A 17,803-nucleotide genomic window follows, 5' to 3' on the forward strand; every position below is an offset into this window, starting at 1 on the left:
CTAAATTATTATGCCAATAATTTAGTGAACCACTATTCTTATTTCAATAACCCTTAGAGAGCCTCCAGGCAAACTTTGGAAGTGTTACAACAGCAGAAAACACTGACATCTACCATCTCTGTGCTTACTGCCCAGCTCCCAGGAAGGCAGGAATGCCATGGTTTTTTTAGGCTTTAAATCCTTTAACCCTGGATGATCCATCTTTGTTAGTGCAGTGCCCTAATCCCAGCTGGAGCCCTTGTACACTACTCTAATATAAATATATATTAGCTGGCTCAGCCTGCAGGGCTGTGCCTTCACCTCAATGGCATGGCTGTTTCTGGGGAGCAGCAGGACCGTTTCTGAAGGCTGGGTGTCCGGTGGGAAGGGTTTTGAGCACTGGGAGAAGATGCTGAAGGATCCTTCCCTGCCTAACTACTGATGTTCTTGCTCACTCTGTGCCATCTTTAAGGTGTCAAAAGCTGTGAGAAGGTGGATTAGTGTCTCCGGCATATTCATAAGCCAAAAGAAAAATTTACATCAGAGTGGGAAAAATCCTCTCTGAAAATGGATCTATTGATGATGTTGTTCCACACTATCCTCTAAGACAGATCCATAAGAAATGCTGGAGAGACTGGAGTCACTGGATGATGCTTTTATTCTCCTATATTTTCAGACACCAAACTCACAAACTCCGTATTTTTAAACTGCTTTTTATTGAAATGTAGTACATTAGCAAACCCTAACTAGTCGGTATACACTATGAACATACTGGCATATACCACGTAACTACAATACAGTGTTATACTTACATCAAAACATGTCAACAAGTTCTGCTGCTGGCAAACCACGCTTCCACAGGGGCTGGAAAGCTCTGGCTGTCGGGAGGGCACTGTGTATCCCTGTGTCCCCGCAGTGTCCCCAGACCCCTGGCAGCTGCTGGCGTGTTCAGGTTACCTGGTCACACCAGTGTGACCCACCTGGCAGCAGGCCAGTTCAAGCACACTTTTCATTTTAGACGCACGCAAATTGGGGTTTTTGTTGTTGTTTGCTGCAGTCTCCTGTGCCCAAAGGCCGGGGGTCCCCTCTCTGCTGAGATAAAATGAAGCTGTTTTGGTGGAGTCAGTGCATAGTTAGCCATGGCCTTGAGCAGGTGGTCCTGGACAGGCACGGTCATCCAGAGAAGCTTTTAGTATTTAACATCTACTTGCAAACTGCAGCAGGGCTGATGGGACAAGCACAAGAGCGATGCAATCACTCCTTTTTCTCCAAATGGTTATTCCCCATTATAGGAGTAGTACAACAGACCTTACCAGTGCTGGCAGTTAAGCCTAGACATACAGGGTGGGGACAGTCTGCCTGCTGATGTGGTGGCACAGGGAAGGCCTCTCGTTCATGTAGCACCTTCCAGCACAAGCAGAAAGCAACAGGCTGGGACCTCATGAACCCGCACCAGGAGCTTTGCTTTGACAGCCCCAAACACTCTATTCAACATTCCTGGTTTAACAGCAGCAAAGAACAAGTTTACTTTCACGCCCAGGCTTTCCTGTGCTGGAGCATGGGAGGGTTGCTGAGCTGTTTTCTGTATGATCCTCCCTCCCAGAGCAGCCCAGTCTGTGGGGAGGCTGCAGGCAGCTACAGCTCCTACTGCCCAAGACAGTGTGAGGGAGTTACAGACACAGGCACGGGGGAGCCACAGCAAATCTGATGATCTATGCCTTAACACAGCCTAGCAGAACTGCTCTGCTGGGAATTAATGGCTCTTGTCCCCCTCGAGGGGTTTGGGCAGCTGAAGAACAAGTCGGAGTCAAGCAAAGTCAAGCCCCGGAGTATGTGAGAAGCAGAAAAAAAAAAAAAAAAAGAGGCAAATGGCACATAAATGCACACAGCTGAGCTCAGGGAAAAGAATAAAAACTTCTGGCTCCTGAGGGGCTTCTGGATACAAGTGGAGAAAGGAATAGCCCAGCAGGAGTGAGGGAGCCTTCGCATACATGTCCATCTGCTTTCTGGGCTGCAACCCCCCAGTCCCAGCTGTATGACACTAGCTAATGTTACACCTCAGCATTGCATTGAAATCACTCTAAGCAGCTTCAACTTTCAATTAAACACTATGTAGTTCTTATTTGTAGAATATTAATACTTAATTATTAACTCCTTAGGAAAGGGACTATTTTTGGGTAACAGTTTGTACCACAGGGCCCCCAGGCCCAGAGACCCTGGACATTATTGCAGTAAGAAAGACAAAATATTCAGATGTTATTGCACAACGTACACATCCATTTCTGTTCACGTGAGCATCTCCATGAGGCTAATGGGCAGAAGAGCAAAAGGATGCTCCATTCAGGGATCCAGAGAATGAGCATCCCACAACAGCCCAGATCCCCAGATCCCTGCTTTGGCTGAGCACAGCCCACCAGGAACCTCTGCACTCTGATGGACCATGACTGGTTTAGAGTGATGCATCCCCTTGGAGGGGCTGATGGCACAGTGAGGTGATGGCACAGTGATGAAGAAGATGCTGGAGAACAGGTGGACAGCAGTGCCTGCACAACAGGGACCTTCACCCAGCTCTCCAGAGGAGGAAGAAGCCAGTAGTAACTGATGGAGTGGAAAGGTTGAGATTAGAATCAAGAGTGTCTGGGAATGCTGAAGGCTTTTAAAAAGACTAGGTTAATGAGAGGATCAATCAACTGACAAATAACAAGGGGTCAATTAGTGGTGCTTTGCAAAGGTTCTGTGAGCAGATTTCATCCCCCCAAAAGCACTTTGCAAGCACCAGGTAAATTTGACACACTCTTGTGAATTTGGGGTTTTTGGTCAACATCTCAGGACATCACTGGTTAGGGGTTACAGAGCATCATGGCTCTGTCTCAGGAGCAAAATCCACCTGGAGTCCTGCTCTTGTCACTGCATCCCACAAGGAACGGGTAGGGAGCACAGCTTTTTCTCTTAATTATTTCAAAGACAAGGGAAAAAAAGTAGAAATGAACACCAGCATACTGAAGTACTGTCTATCTCTCCCCTGATTTCCCCTCAGTCTGTTTAGTTGGAACATCTTTCCCTCTCTCATTCCTTCCTCTGCTCACCAGTTTCCACCAAGTGTGCCAGAGCTGAGGCTGCCCTGCAGCGCAGCAAGTCTAGCAGGGAAATGAAAAAGTGAAGATATCTTTAAATATAACAACACATATGCAAGCTTTCATGGCACATCACACACTTTTCTGCACCGCTCAGGCTGGAAAATTAGGTCAAGTGTAGTTGGGTAACACAGGGTGAAAAAGAGCAAAAGCTTTACTTGGGAATTTGAAGGTGTTTCCTGAGGTCCCTGCCCTGAGCTCTGCTGTCCTTCTCTCCCCACCCTGCAGGGCTGGCAGCAGCCCTGTGGCTCTTGCCTTTGCCCCACTGTGCCTTGGCTTCTGAGCTGCTGTGCTATTTCCTGTGCTGTAAAAAACAAATGGCTATTAGCTAAGCAAATTAACAAGTATTTTTTAATAATTAAGTCAACTCACCAGTAATCAGGCTGCAGAGCTGCCTTAACTTCAGCTCAACCCTGGTGCCTTCATCCTTCAGCTCATGAGCTGACTGTGGAACTACCTCAAATCTAAATTGGACTGAACAAGTCCTGGAGCTTCAGCGTGACCCATGTTTCCTGCAGAACTCCCTCTGCTTTCCAGGAGCTGGTAAAAAGCTCTTGGCTCTCCCAGGCCTTTGCACTATTTTACATGAACGTGTTTAAAGAAAACAGATGTGCGAAAGTCTCATAACATAGTCCTAGACATATTTGTTAAACTGGTTTTGGTTTTTCTTTGGCTAATGCAGGATACCTGGCTATTCCTGTAGCATCCTCAGGTGCCAGGGCAAGCATCCCAGAGCAAAGAGACAATGAAGAGTCCAACACATGAGCTCACTGGAGGGAGCAATTGTGAGGGTCGTTAGGTAAATTTTAACATGCTTCAAATTTAATAATTAATGTTGTGTATTATAGGTAAAAAGCACACTTACAGTCTGGTTTCTCACTCGCAATTATCCTCTAAGAACACAAGCAAACCTTGATTTTACAAATGTCTTATGGGAACATGCAAAACTTTCATAGAAGAGGAAGCTGAGAAAGAGAAGGCAAAGTGTTGGGGTTTAAATACTTTAGGAAAACACTTGGAGATAAAAGTTTTATATATATATATGTAGAAGTTATAAACTGAATGTTTTCCTGTTTAAAAAAGCACTTTTTTAAGCTTGAAAATTATTTTCCAAGTTACTGGCACTTACAGTGCTTGGTAGGTTGCTGTATATTTTACTTTTGTGAAATGACTCAACCACACACAGCACCACTGCAGCAGAACAAGAACAACAATGCTCATCAAGCTTTTTTTATATACTGATTAATATTAAAAGGAAAACCTCAAACTTACCAGCACAGCCCAGAAAAAAATCACCCATGTTGCTGTGGTGCCTCTTCCCCATCCTAAATATGACTAACTGGGGAAGGCCTGCTCCAGCACGTCCTGGCACGGACGTAGGGACTGATTGCTTGAACAAGCTTTTAATTTTTCCAGTGTTGCAAGATGTCCCAAATCCAGGATGTCAATTACAAATACCAGCTTCCCTATCCAAGATGCTACAGCACAAATCCATTTTTACATTGCTGTGCCAGACCCTGATCTCCACTGAGGCAAACCTGCCATCCCCTGCTCTAAAACCGAGATGTTCAGTTAGAAATAAGATTTAGCAAAATACAAATTACATTAGTTATTATTTTGTCTTTGGGGGATTTGTGCTTTCTAATTTTTATTTTCCATGCCTCTTCTAGCCTTTCTGTATATTCTGGCACGCAGCTTGTGCAAACAGGCTCAGCTGGAGCTGAAATCATCAGGTTTGGTTTTGTACTGAAACTGTGCCCCAGTGACATTCCCAGGGGCTTCAGAGGAAATCCCTCTGTCGGGATGGGGCAGCCCCTATGAGAAGGATTTGCTTGGGGTGTCAGCACCCCATGCAGTGCTACAAGAGCCTATCCTACCCAAAATGCCACTGGAGCAGCTCTGCGCTAGCTGGAAGACAACAAGACATGTTGGCATTTAACCAGGAACACCCAAGTATCTGGGTTTATCATAACCTGACTGCCCTCATGGATAAAAACAAGCCCCAAAACATCTTTGAGAGATGATGATTTTCCTCTTGGGCATCTGCGTTCCCAAGGCGCCGCTCCCACGTGTCCCTGCTGATCTCACAGATGTAATTACAAAAACAGGGGCTGCTCAACCAGCCCTTCTGCTGCCCCCGAGTCCCACAGGGGTTCAGCTCAGCCAGGCTGGGCTGGGGAGCTGTGCCTGGGCCCTGGTGCAGCTCAGCTCAGCCAGGCAGGGATGGGGAGCTGTGCCTGGGCCCTGGTGCAGCTCAGCTCAGCCAGGCTGGGATGGGGAGCTGTGCCTGGGCCCTGGTGCAGCTCAGCTCAGCCAGGCTGGGATGGGGAGCTGTGCCTGGGCTCGCCGGTGGTGCCCGGAGCTGTCACTGACTGCCCCACACCAGAGGAAGGATGCTGACCACCACCCGCTGCTGCCCCCGCCCCTGTGGCACTTCTGTGACCTTCACTTCTGCTTTGTAGGAGAAAGTGGGTGTCAAAATTGTGCTCTTAAAAAAGTCTGGGGCTTCAGCGCTTTTCCAGAGTGAGCTGAATGGCAATAAAAGTGCATTTGGTAAATATCAATGTGGGTATTATGAGAAAAACCTCCCTACACTTCACGCCACCCACTCTTGAATTATCAGATTAAATAAAGCTGACACACAGCAACAAAAGTCAAAGCATGCTCGGCAAAGAGGCTCATTTCCTCATTTTACAGAGCTGGGTTTTTCTTCTTCTCTTGAACATCCATGTTAAATACACAGCTGAACCACACGTCATAAAAGGATATATGTTAAGCAGACTGCTATACAATTAAAAACATTATAAAGGAGGGAAAATTCCCCTGCTTGTAGCAAAAGCGGGTGAAATTAAAGCACGGCAGGGTAAGTCTTACCTTTCTTTTTGGCTTAACTGATTTCTCAAGATTTCTATACAGAGGGTGAAACCGTGTTTCACATTACAAGGACACAAATGAGTTTCTACACCTACGGTAGCTTAGACTGCAATGGAGAAAAATCCAAACATTCATTAACAGCTACGCATTGTCCAGTAGGAAACAGTGGAGCAGAAGCACTTGCTCCTCCATGTCAGCTCATTTCAGGAACGCTGTGGATGACTTAGCTCCAGAGGTTCCTCTCTTGCTCTCCATTTCTGCATTGTTCTCTCAGAAACTTACAAACAATATCCATTTCCCCACTGCTTCTGCCACATGCTGGTAAAAATTGATTTTTCCTGCAGCGTGTCAAAGCAGTAGCTGCTTTCCTTTCTTCTCCTGCTTTCTGCATTCCTGTTATTGATGTCAGTGGGAAAGGGCACAGCTCAGAGAACGTATTTGTTAAATAACTGTTGCAGATCTCAACAGGAAGTGGGATAAGAAGCTTACCTCTTTTCTTCTCTGTGTAATGCCAACATGCTGGCTTTTAAAAAACCTCAGTGAAAAATCTGGTGGATTTTTTACCCCCCATCCCCCCAAAAAAAGTTATGTGAGGAAGAAAGCTAATTTGATTCCTGCATATTTCAAAAAGTCTAATGGTTTTTAGGTAGATCAAGTGCTGGTTCTGTGAATGTCCTCTCTACAGAAAGAGACTCACTTGACTTCAGCATACAGAAGGACCAAAAGTATATTCTGTGTATACCATTTTTCTCCTGCTTCAATCAGATTGGAGAAAAAAAAAATCCAAGCATCAAGTTCCTTGAAATCTTTCTGCAAATGCAGATCCTCTCTGCAGCTTAAACATCAGACTGGCTCGTCACTGTCCAGGGTTAAGTGGGTTGTAGGAAATGCAATGCACTTATAAAGGTCCCTCCCAGAAGGGGCTATTTCACAGTAAGGTTATGGATTGACCGAGATATACGAGTGCTTTTACCAGTCACTGGCCATCTCCTCTACAACCAGTTCCCTTTCTGACATTGCCCAACCATCTGGACAACTAAAAAATTGGAAACAGCAGATGCCTGCGTAAGAGACGCATTTGCAGTTCAGCACAAACTCTTAGGGCCACCGTAAAACCTCTCCTGCATCGCCGCGGCTGGGCCGACACAGCTCCCCATGCTGTTACTCAGCAATTTCCATCAGACAACCTTGCTTGTCACAGCTCTTTGTCACCTCAAAGATGCCACCCTCAGAATCCACCACAGCTGGTCTTCGTCTATGCAAACGAGAAGGTGGGTTCGTGTTCTGGAAAAAGCAGCTCTTCTTCAGACAAAGGAGATCCATGGAAAGAGTACACAACAATAGGAATGAGAAATGAAAAAAACGGAAAAAGGGCCAGGAAGGAGCATGGATTCCTTTCAGGTTTTGTTCTCGTCGTACATGTCCAAGGCAGGCTCGATGGTTGAGAACTCGCTCTCGTAGACCAGGCTTCGAGGGGACAGAGAGTTACGATGGAAGAAGTGACTGCCTGCAAGAGGTAGAACAAAACCACATTAGCAACACACACGAACAATGGAAGAACTGAGTAAAGCTCCTCATACCTGTGTGCTGGATGCACAGTACACAGGGGAAAAAAAGCCACCTTTCAACACAAAGCAGTAACAACCATATGAAACATTTCCCCTCTGTTCTTGTGCTCCCCAGCCAATTTAAAGCAACTGCTTTCCATATGCATGAACAGTCACACCTCAAATGGCTCTTTCAGATAAAAGAGGTCAAGTCTGAGCAAGGTTGGGGCAGGCCAGAGTTTTGCACTTGGTGCTGGCTGTTGATTTACAGCCTTGTAAAGCAGGGATGTGCTTCCTCAGAAGACCCTGAAATCTCTGGTCAGAACCAAAGCATGGTGCCCCGCACCAGCACCAAGTGCTTTCAGCTTGGGGTCAGAAGGAAGGAGCAGGCAGAGAGAGTGGTTCCCCAGGGATCATCCCACCCATGCTGCTGGAAGCTTGACTTCCTCCAGAGCTCAGCAAACTCCATCCACATGAGCCACCTTCTAGAAGCGGCCGCCTATGGATTTCCTTTCACATAACCAAAGAGACCCAACCCTCTTTTCACTGGCAATAACTGAAACAAGCACCCTGCAGCTGTTGATAAACTGGGGAGTGGAAAAGTCCTTTCTTTCCTTGGTGGCCTGGCATTCCGATGGCTCCCTGAATCCACAGATGTGTTTTTGCAAGGAGCCCAGCCCTCCTGCTGTACAAATGATTCTCTCTGAAAGCATCTATCATCAGATCAGGCCCTTGGCCAAAACGCTTCATTACCTGGTTTCTTGATCCCAGCGGGGATTAGCTGGGAGCAAGGCTGCTTAGATTACAACAGCTACATGAGCCAAACTGGAGGCAACTGAAAAGCTTCCAAGTACATTAAAAAGGCATGCAAGCAACCAAGATGCCTCCAGTTTCAGGCATCAGTGAAGCAAGATGCTTAGGGAATTGTAGTTTTATCCTGGGCATTTAAGCTGCTTAAATGCCCCTTTCTTAGCCAAATTTCGAGCCCAGCCTATCCCATTCTGAAATAAAGACCTTACAGAAGACATAAGAAAATAAGAATTCAGCTGCTACTGTACAAAATGCCTTTTCTCCTTTCCCACTCACCCAAGACACAGATTTTATGTCCTTTGCTAACAAGTGCCCAGCAGGAAAATGGAGCTGGGCAATGGATATGCTCCTCTTTCACAAGCAGAAGTCAATGTATACACTCATTCCACCATTTGCAATGAGAATGGGAAGTTATCATAAGCAAATTAATTTTTGATCTTGTAGTTAACTGAAATTAGTGGTTACACTGTAATGAATCTGTTGAATCTGCCAGGAGCATGTATCCAAGTACTTGGGACAAGTGGGCTGTCTCAGAATATACTTCCAGAAGCAGTTGGTAGGAAATGATAAACACTCATTTTCTGGATCTGAACCATCCCCCAAATTTACAGGTTTCTAAAACTGGGCAATGTTTAAGATAAAAGCAAATAAATAAATAAAGGTTGAGTGTTTAAGGAAACATAAAACTGGAACTGTGACTTCCAGATTATCATGGTCTGTCTCCAACAGCTGGACTTGATGACCTTAGAGATCTTTTCCAACCTTGATGATTCTATGATTCAAGCAAAAAAACCCAAACTCTGAACCTGTTTTGAAATTATACCAGATAAAACTGATTTCAAGACTGTATTATGGGTCAGACTAATTTACTTTTTGATGAGCGAGTCTCATTTTACAGTTGAAATAAGCTGTGAATATTGGATATTTCATCCCCCCTTCCTTACATGCTGCAATATTACACACAACCAGTGCTCAAACAAACCGAAGAGATTCTAAAAGCTTGGTGCTGCTTTTGTTTTTATTACACAGAAATCAAACGTGGGATTAGGAAGCAGACAGCCCAGGCTGTCATTTCCTCTGTGTGCACCCAGACTTCCACTCTAGCAGGCTGGAGGGAGAGATTTAATCAACAGGCAGAGCAGGTTATCTGACAACAAGTATTTTACATTAATCTGGAAATAGACAGTGTATATCAAGCACCTCTAAAATTCTTTACTATGACGTTTTTGTCCTTCTTGGCAAAGGAAATTTAAACCACCCACTTCCAGGAAGGCTGCATGTTTCCATACAGATAGGTATCTCTTGGCTTCCGTACCATTTTTGAGACACATCGTTCATTCTTTTCCTAATTGTCTCCTCTCCCATCCAGTGCAGCCAGGCCAGAGCTGACTCCAGCTGCTGCTCAGTGTTTTCCACCACTTAATCTTCAGGTGCTCTATTAACCAGGTCAGGAGCATTGCCCACAGCTTATGGCTGGAACAGCAGGGCACAGTGACCCAGCCATGCTCCTCTTAATGCAGAAAATTGCTACTGTTTGTTTAAAAATGTGGCGTTGGTCCAGCTGATATATTTACTGAATAAATGTATTTTAAGGACAAGTAAAAACATCCGTAGTTCCAAATTCAGCTTATGAATCTGTTCTTCCTATTTTGCACTTACCAAGAAAGATCAAAATTTATCCCTTAGGTACGGAAAACAAATGGGAAGGCTGCATGCAGTTTTAATACATGAAGATGAATCCTTCAGTGCCCTCTGCCACTATTCTTCATTATATGCTTTAAAAGAACTTTCAGATAACTTGCACTGAGTGTGAAAATAAACATACTGCCCTGGAATTGATCTTTATACCTACCATAGGATCCACCAAAGTGAGGACAAGACCAAGGCCAAAAACTCAAGAGGCAAAGCACTGCAGGTGCCCCAGGATTAAGTATCACCTGGTGTTCCCTCTCCATCTGAAACTATCTTAGTGCCCTTAGTCGTTAATCAGGGACATCTTCTACCATAAGTTGCAGTCCCTTCCACAGCTCCTCCAGCAAAGACTTCTTAATGTGGAAATCTGATCAGAGCACTCCCTACCTTAATCTGTTTTAGACACCCTCTCAGTTAAGGAACAGAGTGGAACTATTTCATAAAGCACCCTTTCCTCAAAGCCAGCTTAGCAGGAAGACTTTAAAGCATCTGTTTTCCATACGCATGAACAGTCACACTTCAAATGGCTCTTTCAGATAAAAAAGGTCAAGTCTGAGCAAGGCTGGGCCAGGCTGGAGTTCTGCATTTGATGCTGGCTGTTGATTTACAGGCTTGTAAAGCAGGGATGTGCTTCCTCAGAAGACCCAGAAAGACCTGGTTACCATTGTGTAAACATGGTGGGATGACTGGCACAACTGGAGTGCTTCAACAGATGGCTAAAACCTCTTCAGAAGGGACAGGCAAGGAAGGAGACTCCTTGGGGTAGCCCTGTGGTTCTCACAGAGCCACTTCCCATGATTTACCAGCAATCCCAGCTACCTGGGGAGGTCCCGGATGACTGGAGGTCAGCAGATGTGACCCAGCTACAAGAAAGACTGGAAGGGTGGTCTGGGAAACTGCAGGCCTGTCAGCCTCACCTTGGTGCCACAGAAGGCCATGGAACAGATAATTTTATTGCCATCACATGGCACATCCAGGACAAGCAGGGGTCAGACCCAGCCAGTGTGGGTTTAGGAAAAACAGCTCCTCTTGACCAACCAGGTCTTCTGTGACAAGGTGACCCACTCAGTGGATGAAGGAAAGGCCGTGGACGTGTGTACCTGTACTTTGGTAGAGTTTGACACTCTGTCCCACAGCACTCTCTTGGAAACTGGCTGCCATGGCTTGGACAGGTGCACAGTACATGGGTGAAGAACAGGCTGCATGGCTCAGCCCAGAGAGCCATGGGGAATGGAGTTACATCCACCAGGCCCAGACAAGTTTAATGTCTTTATCAATGATCTTTATGAGGGGACTGAGTGCACTCTCAGTCAGTTTGCAACCAACACCAAATTGGGTTGATCTTCTGGAGGGCAGGAGGGCTCTACAGATGGATCTGGATAGGCTGGACCAAGGTATTTAAAAGATACAGATGTGGCACCTGGGGACATGGCTTAGTGGTGGGCTTGGCAGTGCTGGGTTAATGATTTGACTTGATGATCTTAGGGGGCTTTTCCAACCTTCCAACCTAACAGGGGGCTTTTCCAACCTAACTGGTTCTATGATTCTATAAAGAACTTTGGGGATTTCCTCTGCCTATCCAGAGGGGAAAAAAAAAAAAAGAGTTGCTGGGATAATGTAGAGTCCATCTTTGAACATACTTATTTCATTAACAGATAAACATGCACTGATTGCCTGACCTCTAAGTATCAAAAAGTTGTATCATTATTAACACTTTGTTGAGACAATTGTTACAGGCTCAAAAGAAAAACTAGAAAATACGATGCAGAGTTATTGAAATCTTCCATGGAGGGAAATGCACTAAAAAGTCCTGTCAACCTTTTTGTTCCAAGTATCACTCGACTTCCCCTTCTGCTGCTGTTCTGAAGAAGAAACATGAACTGGAACTATTATGGTGCCTTTTGCATCTGGGTCACTGCACTGCTCACACAGTCCCTGCCCAGCAGCATTAAATAGCACTCATGGAATTTTGCTGCAGGAGACAAGCACAAACTTATCAGTTTTACTACTGCTGTTGAGAGATGAGTGAAGAAAACATGTATCATAGCTTGTTCCCTAAATTATGCTCTAACCACATTCCTCCATTTTTGGCAACAACACTCACTGACACATGCTGTACGTTACAGCCCTCAAACACAGAATTTTTGAGGTTTTTTTTCTTCTCATGAGTAAGTCCAGTGGGGTTTTCCAGTCTTTCAAAATGCACTTACTGCTCTATTGATTTGTTTCCATATTTCTTTCAGAATTTCACAAGGACACACTAAAGAAGAATTCTATTAAATGCACTGAAGCTATCACATTCTTCACTGCTTATTATAAAAGCTGCCTTCTCAGCTGAAGCCTGATGGACAAACAAGAATTAAGAAACCATTTTAATGTAGCATCTGGCTGTACTCCTAAATTCTAAAAGTGCCTATACATAAAAATAAAATTAAATTAAATCCTCCAGTTCCCAGTACATAAAAAAATTAAATCTTACAGCAAAATTGCTTCTCTCTGTTCATTTAATTAAATTAGAAAGCATTCACTTTCTACATCTTGATCCGAGAACAACAAAAACAACCAAACGCAGAACCGTTTTTAACTTCTGTCAATTACTTTTTCTTTCCCAACTTGTTACCTTCATTTACCCATCTCGTTAAGTCAAGCATTAGCATTTGGCTGCAATTCAGGCCCGTGTTTTAACTGACTGTTGTGAAATTACTCACACAGGGCTTGCATAACTTGCATGAAAGCGCCAGAGTAAGGACAGTGAGGGGAGATGTTTTCCCTCTGTCTCCTCACCAGAACAGAAGCCGTGGCAAGAAAGGACATGCTTGCACAGAGTTTCTACATTAAAGAGCGTTATCAATCTTCCATGATCTGAATTTGAACCAAAACAAACCCCCACCCCTGATCTGAAAGGAGGCTTCACATATGGCAGTGGGGGAAATGCTGGAAATGCTGCATTTTCACTTGTTATTTGGAAGGAAGAAGCGGTTTAGAGCAGCTTCACTTTTATCGAAAGGAGGGTGGGTGAAAGTAAAAGACAGGAAAGGTTTATGATTTGTGTTTTGAGACCACAGCATTGCAAATCTCCAGCAATGCCTGGCCTCAAGGCAAAAATCATACTGCAGTGCTCCCAGGTGACTGGGAGTGTTACAGGAGGAGAAACTGAGAAAATGTTATTTCACATTAATTCTCAGCTGGAGTCAAGGTAAGTCCATTATAGCAGAATTGACAGCTTGACCCAGCTTTTTTCCCTAACAAGCTTATGTCAAATAATTACTAACAACGCTTTTTAGTCACTTCAGTGGCAGTTGAGTCACTTGACTGGCATCATAACAAGGGCACTGCGTGAGACTTCCACTACTTAGCTTGTGTCCCAAATGAATGGAGAAAAATAGAGATCTGCAAAGACGAAATCATTCAAAGGAAATAAAGCACCTTATTAAATTTACAAAGTGCTCTCAGACTTGAGTACTAACACAGAAAGCCCAAGAAAAATGAAATTCTCACAGAGTAAGATTTCATAATTAAAGTTTTTTTTTATTTCTTCACTTTTTCTTTAATACAAAGCTTTGGCATCAGCAAATTTTATGAAAAAATAGAATGTACTAAATAATTGCTTGTGCTGCATGATCGATAAATGATGCATAAAAATAGGTGTCTCTCTCCAAGGCAATCGGCCGGAAAGCGTTTCTTCAATAGCATTCTGCTCTGCAGGGCAGAAAAAAAAAGGAACAAAATATTTATGTTAAAGTTAATACTGCCAATACAAAAAAAAAAAAAAAAAAAAATCCTGTAAAAGTAAGTCAGTGGTGAAAAATGACTAATTATACAAAGCCAGATCATTAAGATATGTCTGTATTTGTCATATCATTCCTGCAGGCCAGCCAGTGGTCTGAGCACTTCTAAGCTTTTGAGGACACTCCATCTGCTACTGAAAACTTTCTCTAAGTGGTGCTATCCAACATTTGGGCTTTTTGGGCTTAAACCCTCACTTACACAGTAATTTCTGATTGTTCCCTAGGAAGCAAGGCAAATTGTGCTGCTTCTGTTCCTTTCAAACACTGCCTAAAACTTTTTATACTGGTGCTGTAAGGGTATTTTGAGACCAAGAGAAAGCAGCTGGTTCCTTATTTTATAATTTAGACAATGCTTACTTTTATCACAGCTATTTAAAAATGCATGTGTGTGTATTTATACATACACACAAATATACATATACACAGCTAAATATGTATACTTACAACTCCAGAACTAATGTTCTAAATAACTATGTTTAAGCTGTGGGAAGGACATAGTAAAGAAAAGGTACTGGGTATGTTTTTAAGTGAGTTTTAAAGCAGAATTTCCGGTCTTTTACTTGCATCAGCATGTTACATGTCCTTATTCTTGCTACTGTTGTTTTTCAATAAGAAACCTCCCCAGATTCTTCTTGAAACACTACCATAAGAAAGCCAGGGATGTCAGCATTGCTTTTTACATGGAGAGCAGCATAAAAAGCAGGTATGCTGTTTAATAGAAAAAGCAATGAGAAGGAGCTGCCATATATCAGGCATGATATTTATCACAGGAAATTCTTTGTCTGGCTCTGAGAAGGTGTCAGTGAAACAATAAATCGTAGCATTAGTGTCATTTTAAAGTGTCTAAAATGAGTAGTCAAACCCAGCAGCACTTGTGGAGGCTGCTCAGATCCCAAAGGATTCAGATGAAGAGCTGCTGAGGTTAAAGGCCACAGCCAAGAATCTCAGTTACATAAATAAGGGATTTTTGAAGCTCTGGTTGCTGAGTTGTGAGTTTTCTCAAGTCTGTCTGAAGCACACACTCAATGTGCCTGCACTTCAATTCCTATCACTGAGAACTGAGCTCTCCTTGTATCAGCACACCCTTTATACTGAGAGAACATCACTGTGAAAACACTTTGCTGGAGGCCCGAAGTCCCTGCCAATGTGCAGCAGCTTGTCCTTGCAGTAAAAAACAGTCCCAGATCCCACTGAGCAACAAAAAGAAGAGCTGCAAGGAAAGGCAGAAATGCAGCTGCTATCAGTGCCCACATCTGGATGAGACTTCATGGGCTCCAGCTCCTCCTCCTTCCCAAGGACTTGCCAGTGCCCAGCAATGCAGACATTCCTGTTCTGCAGCTCATCTTGCCCCATGCTTTCCCAAGCTACTTTTCCAGGCAGCTTAAAGATTAACTATGTCCAGCTGCAGCTCTGTCACCAAGTTGCTGATTGATGGATGCAACTTCAAGATTTTAACAAATGGAAAAAAAAAAATACTTGATAGGGCTTTTTGAAGTTTTAAGGTTTTCTTCATGAAGCCCTTTTCAAATCAACATATGAAAAGAGGAAGAAGATTTGCAAATTAGTGGTAATCAAAAATCCCCGATGAACCCTTCTGAAGATCATTAGCTTGAGATTGCCTCAAATTTTACACTGGAGACTATTAGACATGTTTCCATCTTATTGAGGACAGCTTATACTTCCAAATAGAAAAAGAAAAAAAAAGAGAAAGAAAAAAAATTCCAAACCCCTTCTTTTATCTCAAAGGAAAAAAAATCCCAAGCAAAATGTTTATAAAGCTGCATTTCCCAGCTGCATTTCTTTGGATCTCACCCCACTTCTGGAAGAGAGATCAGTACTTTAATGGAACATCAGCTGTGTCAAAATGTTCAGAGACAAACAAAGATGTTGACACTTTGCCTTCCCCAACAAAAAATTAAATTAAGATGAAACATATATCCTGAGCCCAAATATTCTGTACACCAACATGAAAATAATTACATGTACCTAGTTAATAGATCTGCAAAATAGATTTACACTTGGCCACACACAGATTTATAAGAAAAAGACTGAAAGTCATATGTCAGGGTAATTTCTTGTCCAGCCTGCCTGAAGGGAGGCTGGAGGTTTCCACATAAGTTAAGAAAGCATGGAAACAAGCATCCCTTCATTTAAGAGAGAAGAATCAGTACTGCATTCATTGCTTTCATCTCTCCCTTATCTAAGAGGAAAAAGGTAAATTTCCATTTAAACACCTATTTTTTTCCCCTTAGCTGAAGGTGTGCAAACTAGGAACACAGGATTTTTATTTTTTTTTTTTAATATGAAATTTGACTATAATATTGAGGTGAAAGCTGTAAAAGGTAACTGCTGGTAGTAAGTTTTGGCTCTGGCAGGTAAATTTTGAACACAGGAATTTAACAGCAGAAATCTAATGTTTACCTAGAACAATGATCAAAAACTGACCATAAATATTCTCTGTTTTCCCCTTTTCATATCTCCACTTAGCAAAGAGATTTCCTCAGACAACCCAGTTAAACATAAATTAAGAGGGACTTTATGTGTTACCCTGAAACCTGCTGTTAACAGCAACACTTGTGTTTGAGAAAATCAGGAAATGATTTTGATTCCTTGAAAACTACATATTCCCCCTTCTGTTGGTATTTCTTCCCAATGTTGTCCATGACACACACCCACCAGAAACACACAGAAACATCTGAGTATTTACTTACTCATTAGCATTCAAGCTAGCTGTGGCTTTGATGATCATGTAGCAGAGTGTAAGGGCACTGAGGAGGCCAAAACTGGCAATAATAAACCATTCTTCTGTTGACAAAGGAAAGGGAGGAAATCACTCGTGGGAGAAAGCGATGCCAATATTTCCCTCAAACACCACTGGCGGAAGGCAAGAGGCTTCTAAGCCATGACTGGCCCCAGGAGGTGAAGCAGAAGGAGGTTAAGCCACAGAGTTACTGACGGGAGAAGGCTAGCAAAGAAGAAGTGGAGAGAGGTGCAGAAAAAAGCATGGCACAAACAGTATTTCCTGTCTGAGCCCAAGGGTTAGTGATAAAGAAGTTACTTAACAATGTAAAGTGAAATGCAGGATCAAGGGAAAATGTAGTGAAAACTCTGTCCACCCCCAAGTCAGAAAGACGACTGTCAGGTTGGGTTAGGTTTGGTGAGATGCAGCTCTTTCACACAAGCACACCCAAAATAATGTCCCACTTCAACTGTATCTTTCCCCCTCCCTCCTGAATTTATGTTCCCTCCTGAATTTGTTATAGGGTTATTTAAAACCCAACAAAAATCATGATAGATTGCTCAACAGTAAAACATAACTACAGTTTTCTACTTAAGAGACAGATATATCCATGGAAAAATAATTTCAATACTAGGGTAGACATATACATATATTAAATAAAAAGAAGCCTATTAAAGAATGTTCACTATTCAAAATTCTCACAAGGATCAACCTAGCATACAGTAACAGGTCAGAATACAAACACTGTTGACAAACAGCTTTTGGTTTTAACTCTCATGCATCAAAGAATGCAGGTGTCACCCATAAAATACAAACATTTCAAGAACCCTTTCTAAAGCTTTACTTTATAAACATTGTCAGAATGAACTGTTGGTGGTTATTTCTTTTTTACCCTGGCATCCCATCTGTGCACCAACAGCACTACAGCTGGGAAGAGACAGTATAAAACACCTTCTGAAAAGGCAATTAGTAAAAAGAGAAAACTACAGTTTTCCCACCCATGACAAGGCAGCAGCACAGCAAAGGATCTGTTCCTGTTCAACACAACTGAGTGCAAGGTGAACCAGAGGTTAAACACTGGATGACAAAGTGATTTACTGGCTTTGAGGAGAATCAAGATTTTGTATGTGGACTTTCCCATCTCAGATCAGAACATTTCTAGATATGGACTATGTCTTTTATGATGTGATTTTTTTTTTTAATGAAACATTTACTTTGCTACAGTATCTAAAGAAACAC

At 43.0% G+C, this 17,803-nt stretch overlaps 1 protein-coding gene across 3 annotated transcripts in view; it reads right to left on the minus strand.

Moving 5' to 3' along the window:
* Window positions 1–5,767: 5,767 nt before the first annotated feature.
* Window positions 5,768–17,803, minus strand: part of RNF130 (ring finger protein 130) — a 49,927-nt gene continuing 37,891 nt past the window's right edge. Inside the window, exons 8-9 of one of the 3 annotated variants that reach the window (XM_085591386.1) lie at window positions 16,536–16,629; window positions 7,339–7,494 (exon numbers count right to left, since the gene is read on the minus strand). In XM_085591386.1, coding sequence (XP_085447512.1) covers window positions 7,473–7,494; window positions 16,536–16,629 — 116 coding nt within the window. In that variant the 3' untranslated portion in view covers window positions 7,339–7,472. Of the gene's footprint in view, window positions 7,495–13,543; window positions 13,736–16,535; window positions 16,630–17,803 lie in introns of those variants that run through there. The other 2 variants (XM_021552273.4, XM_021552272.3) reach the window with 2 other exon arrangements.

This window comes from Lonchura striata, chromosome 13 (genome assembly GCF_050655825.1).
Source record: "Lonchura striata isolate lonStrDom1 chromosome 13, ASM5065582v1, whole genome shotgun sequence".
In the NCBI taxonomy this organism is placed as follows: Eukaryota; Metazoa; Chordata; class Aves; order Passeriformes; family Estrildidae; genus Lonchura; species Lonchura striata.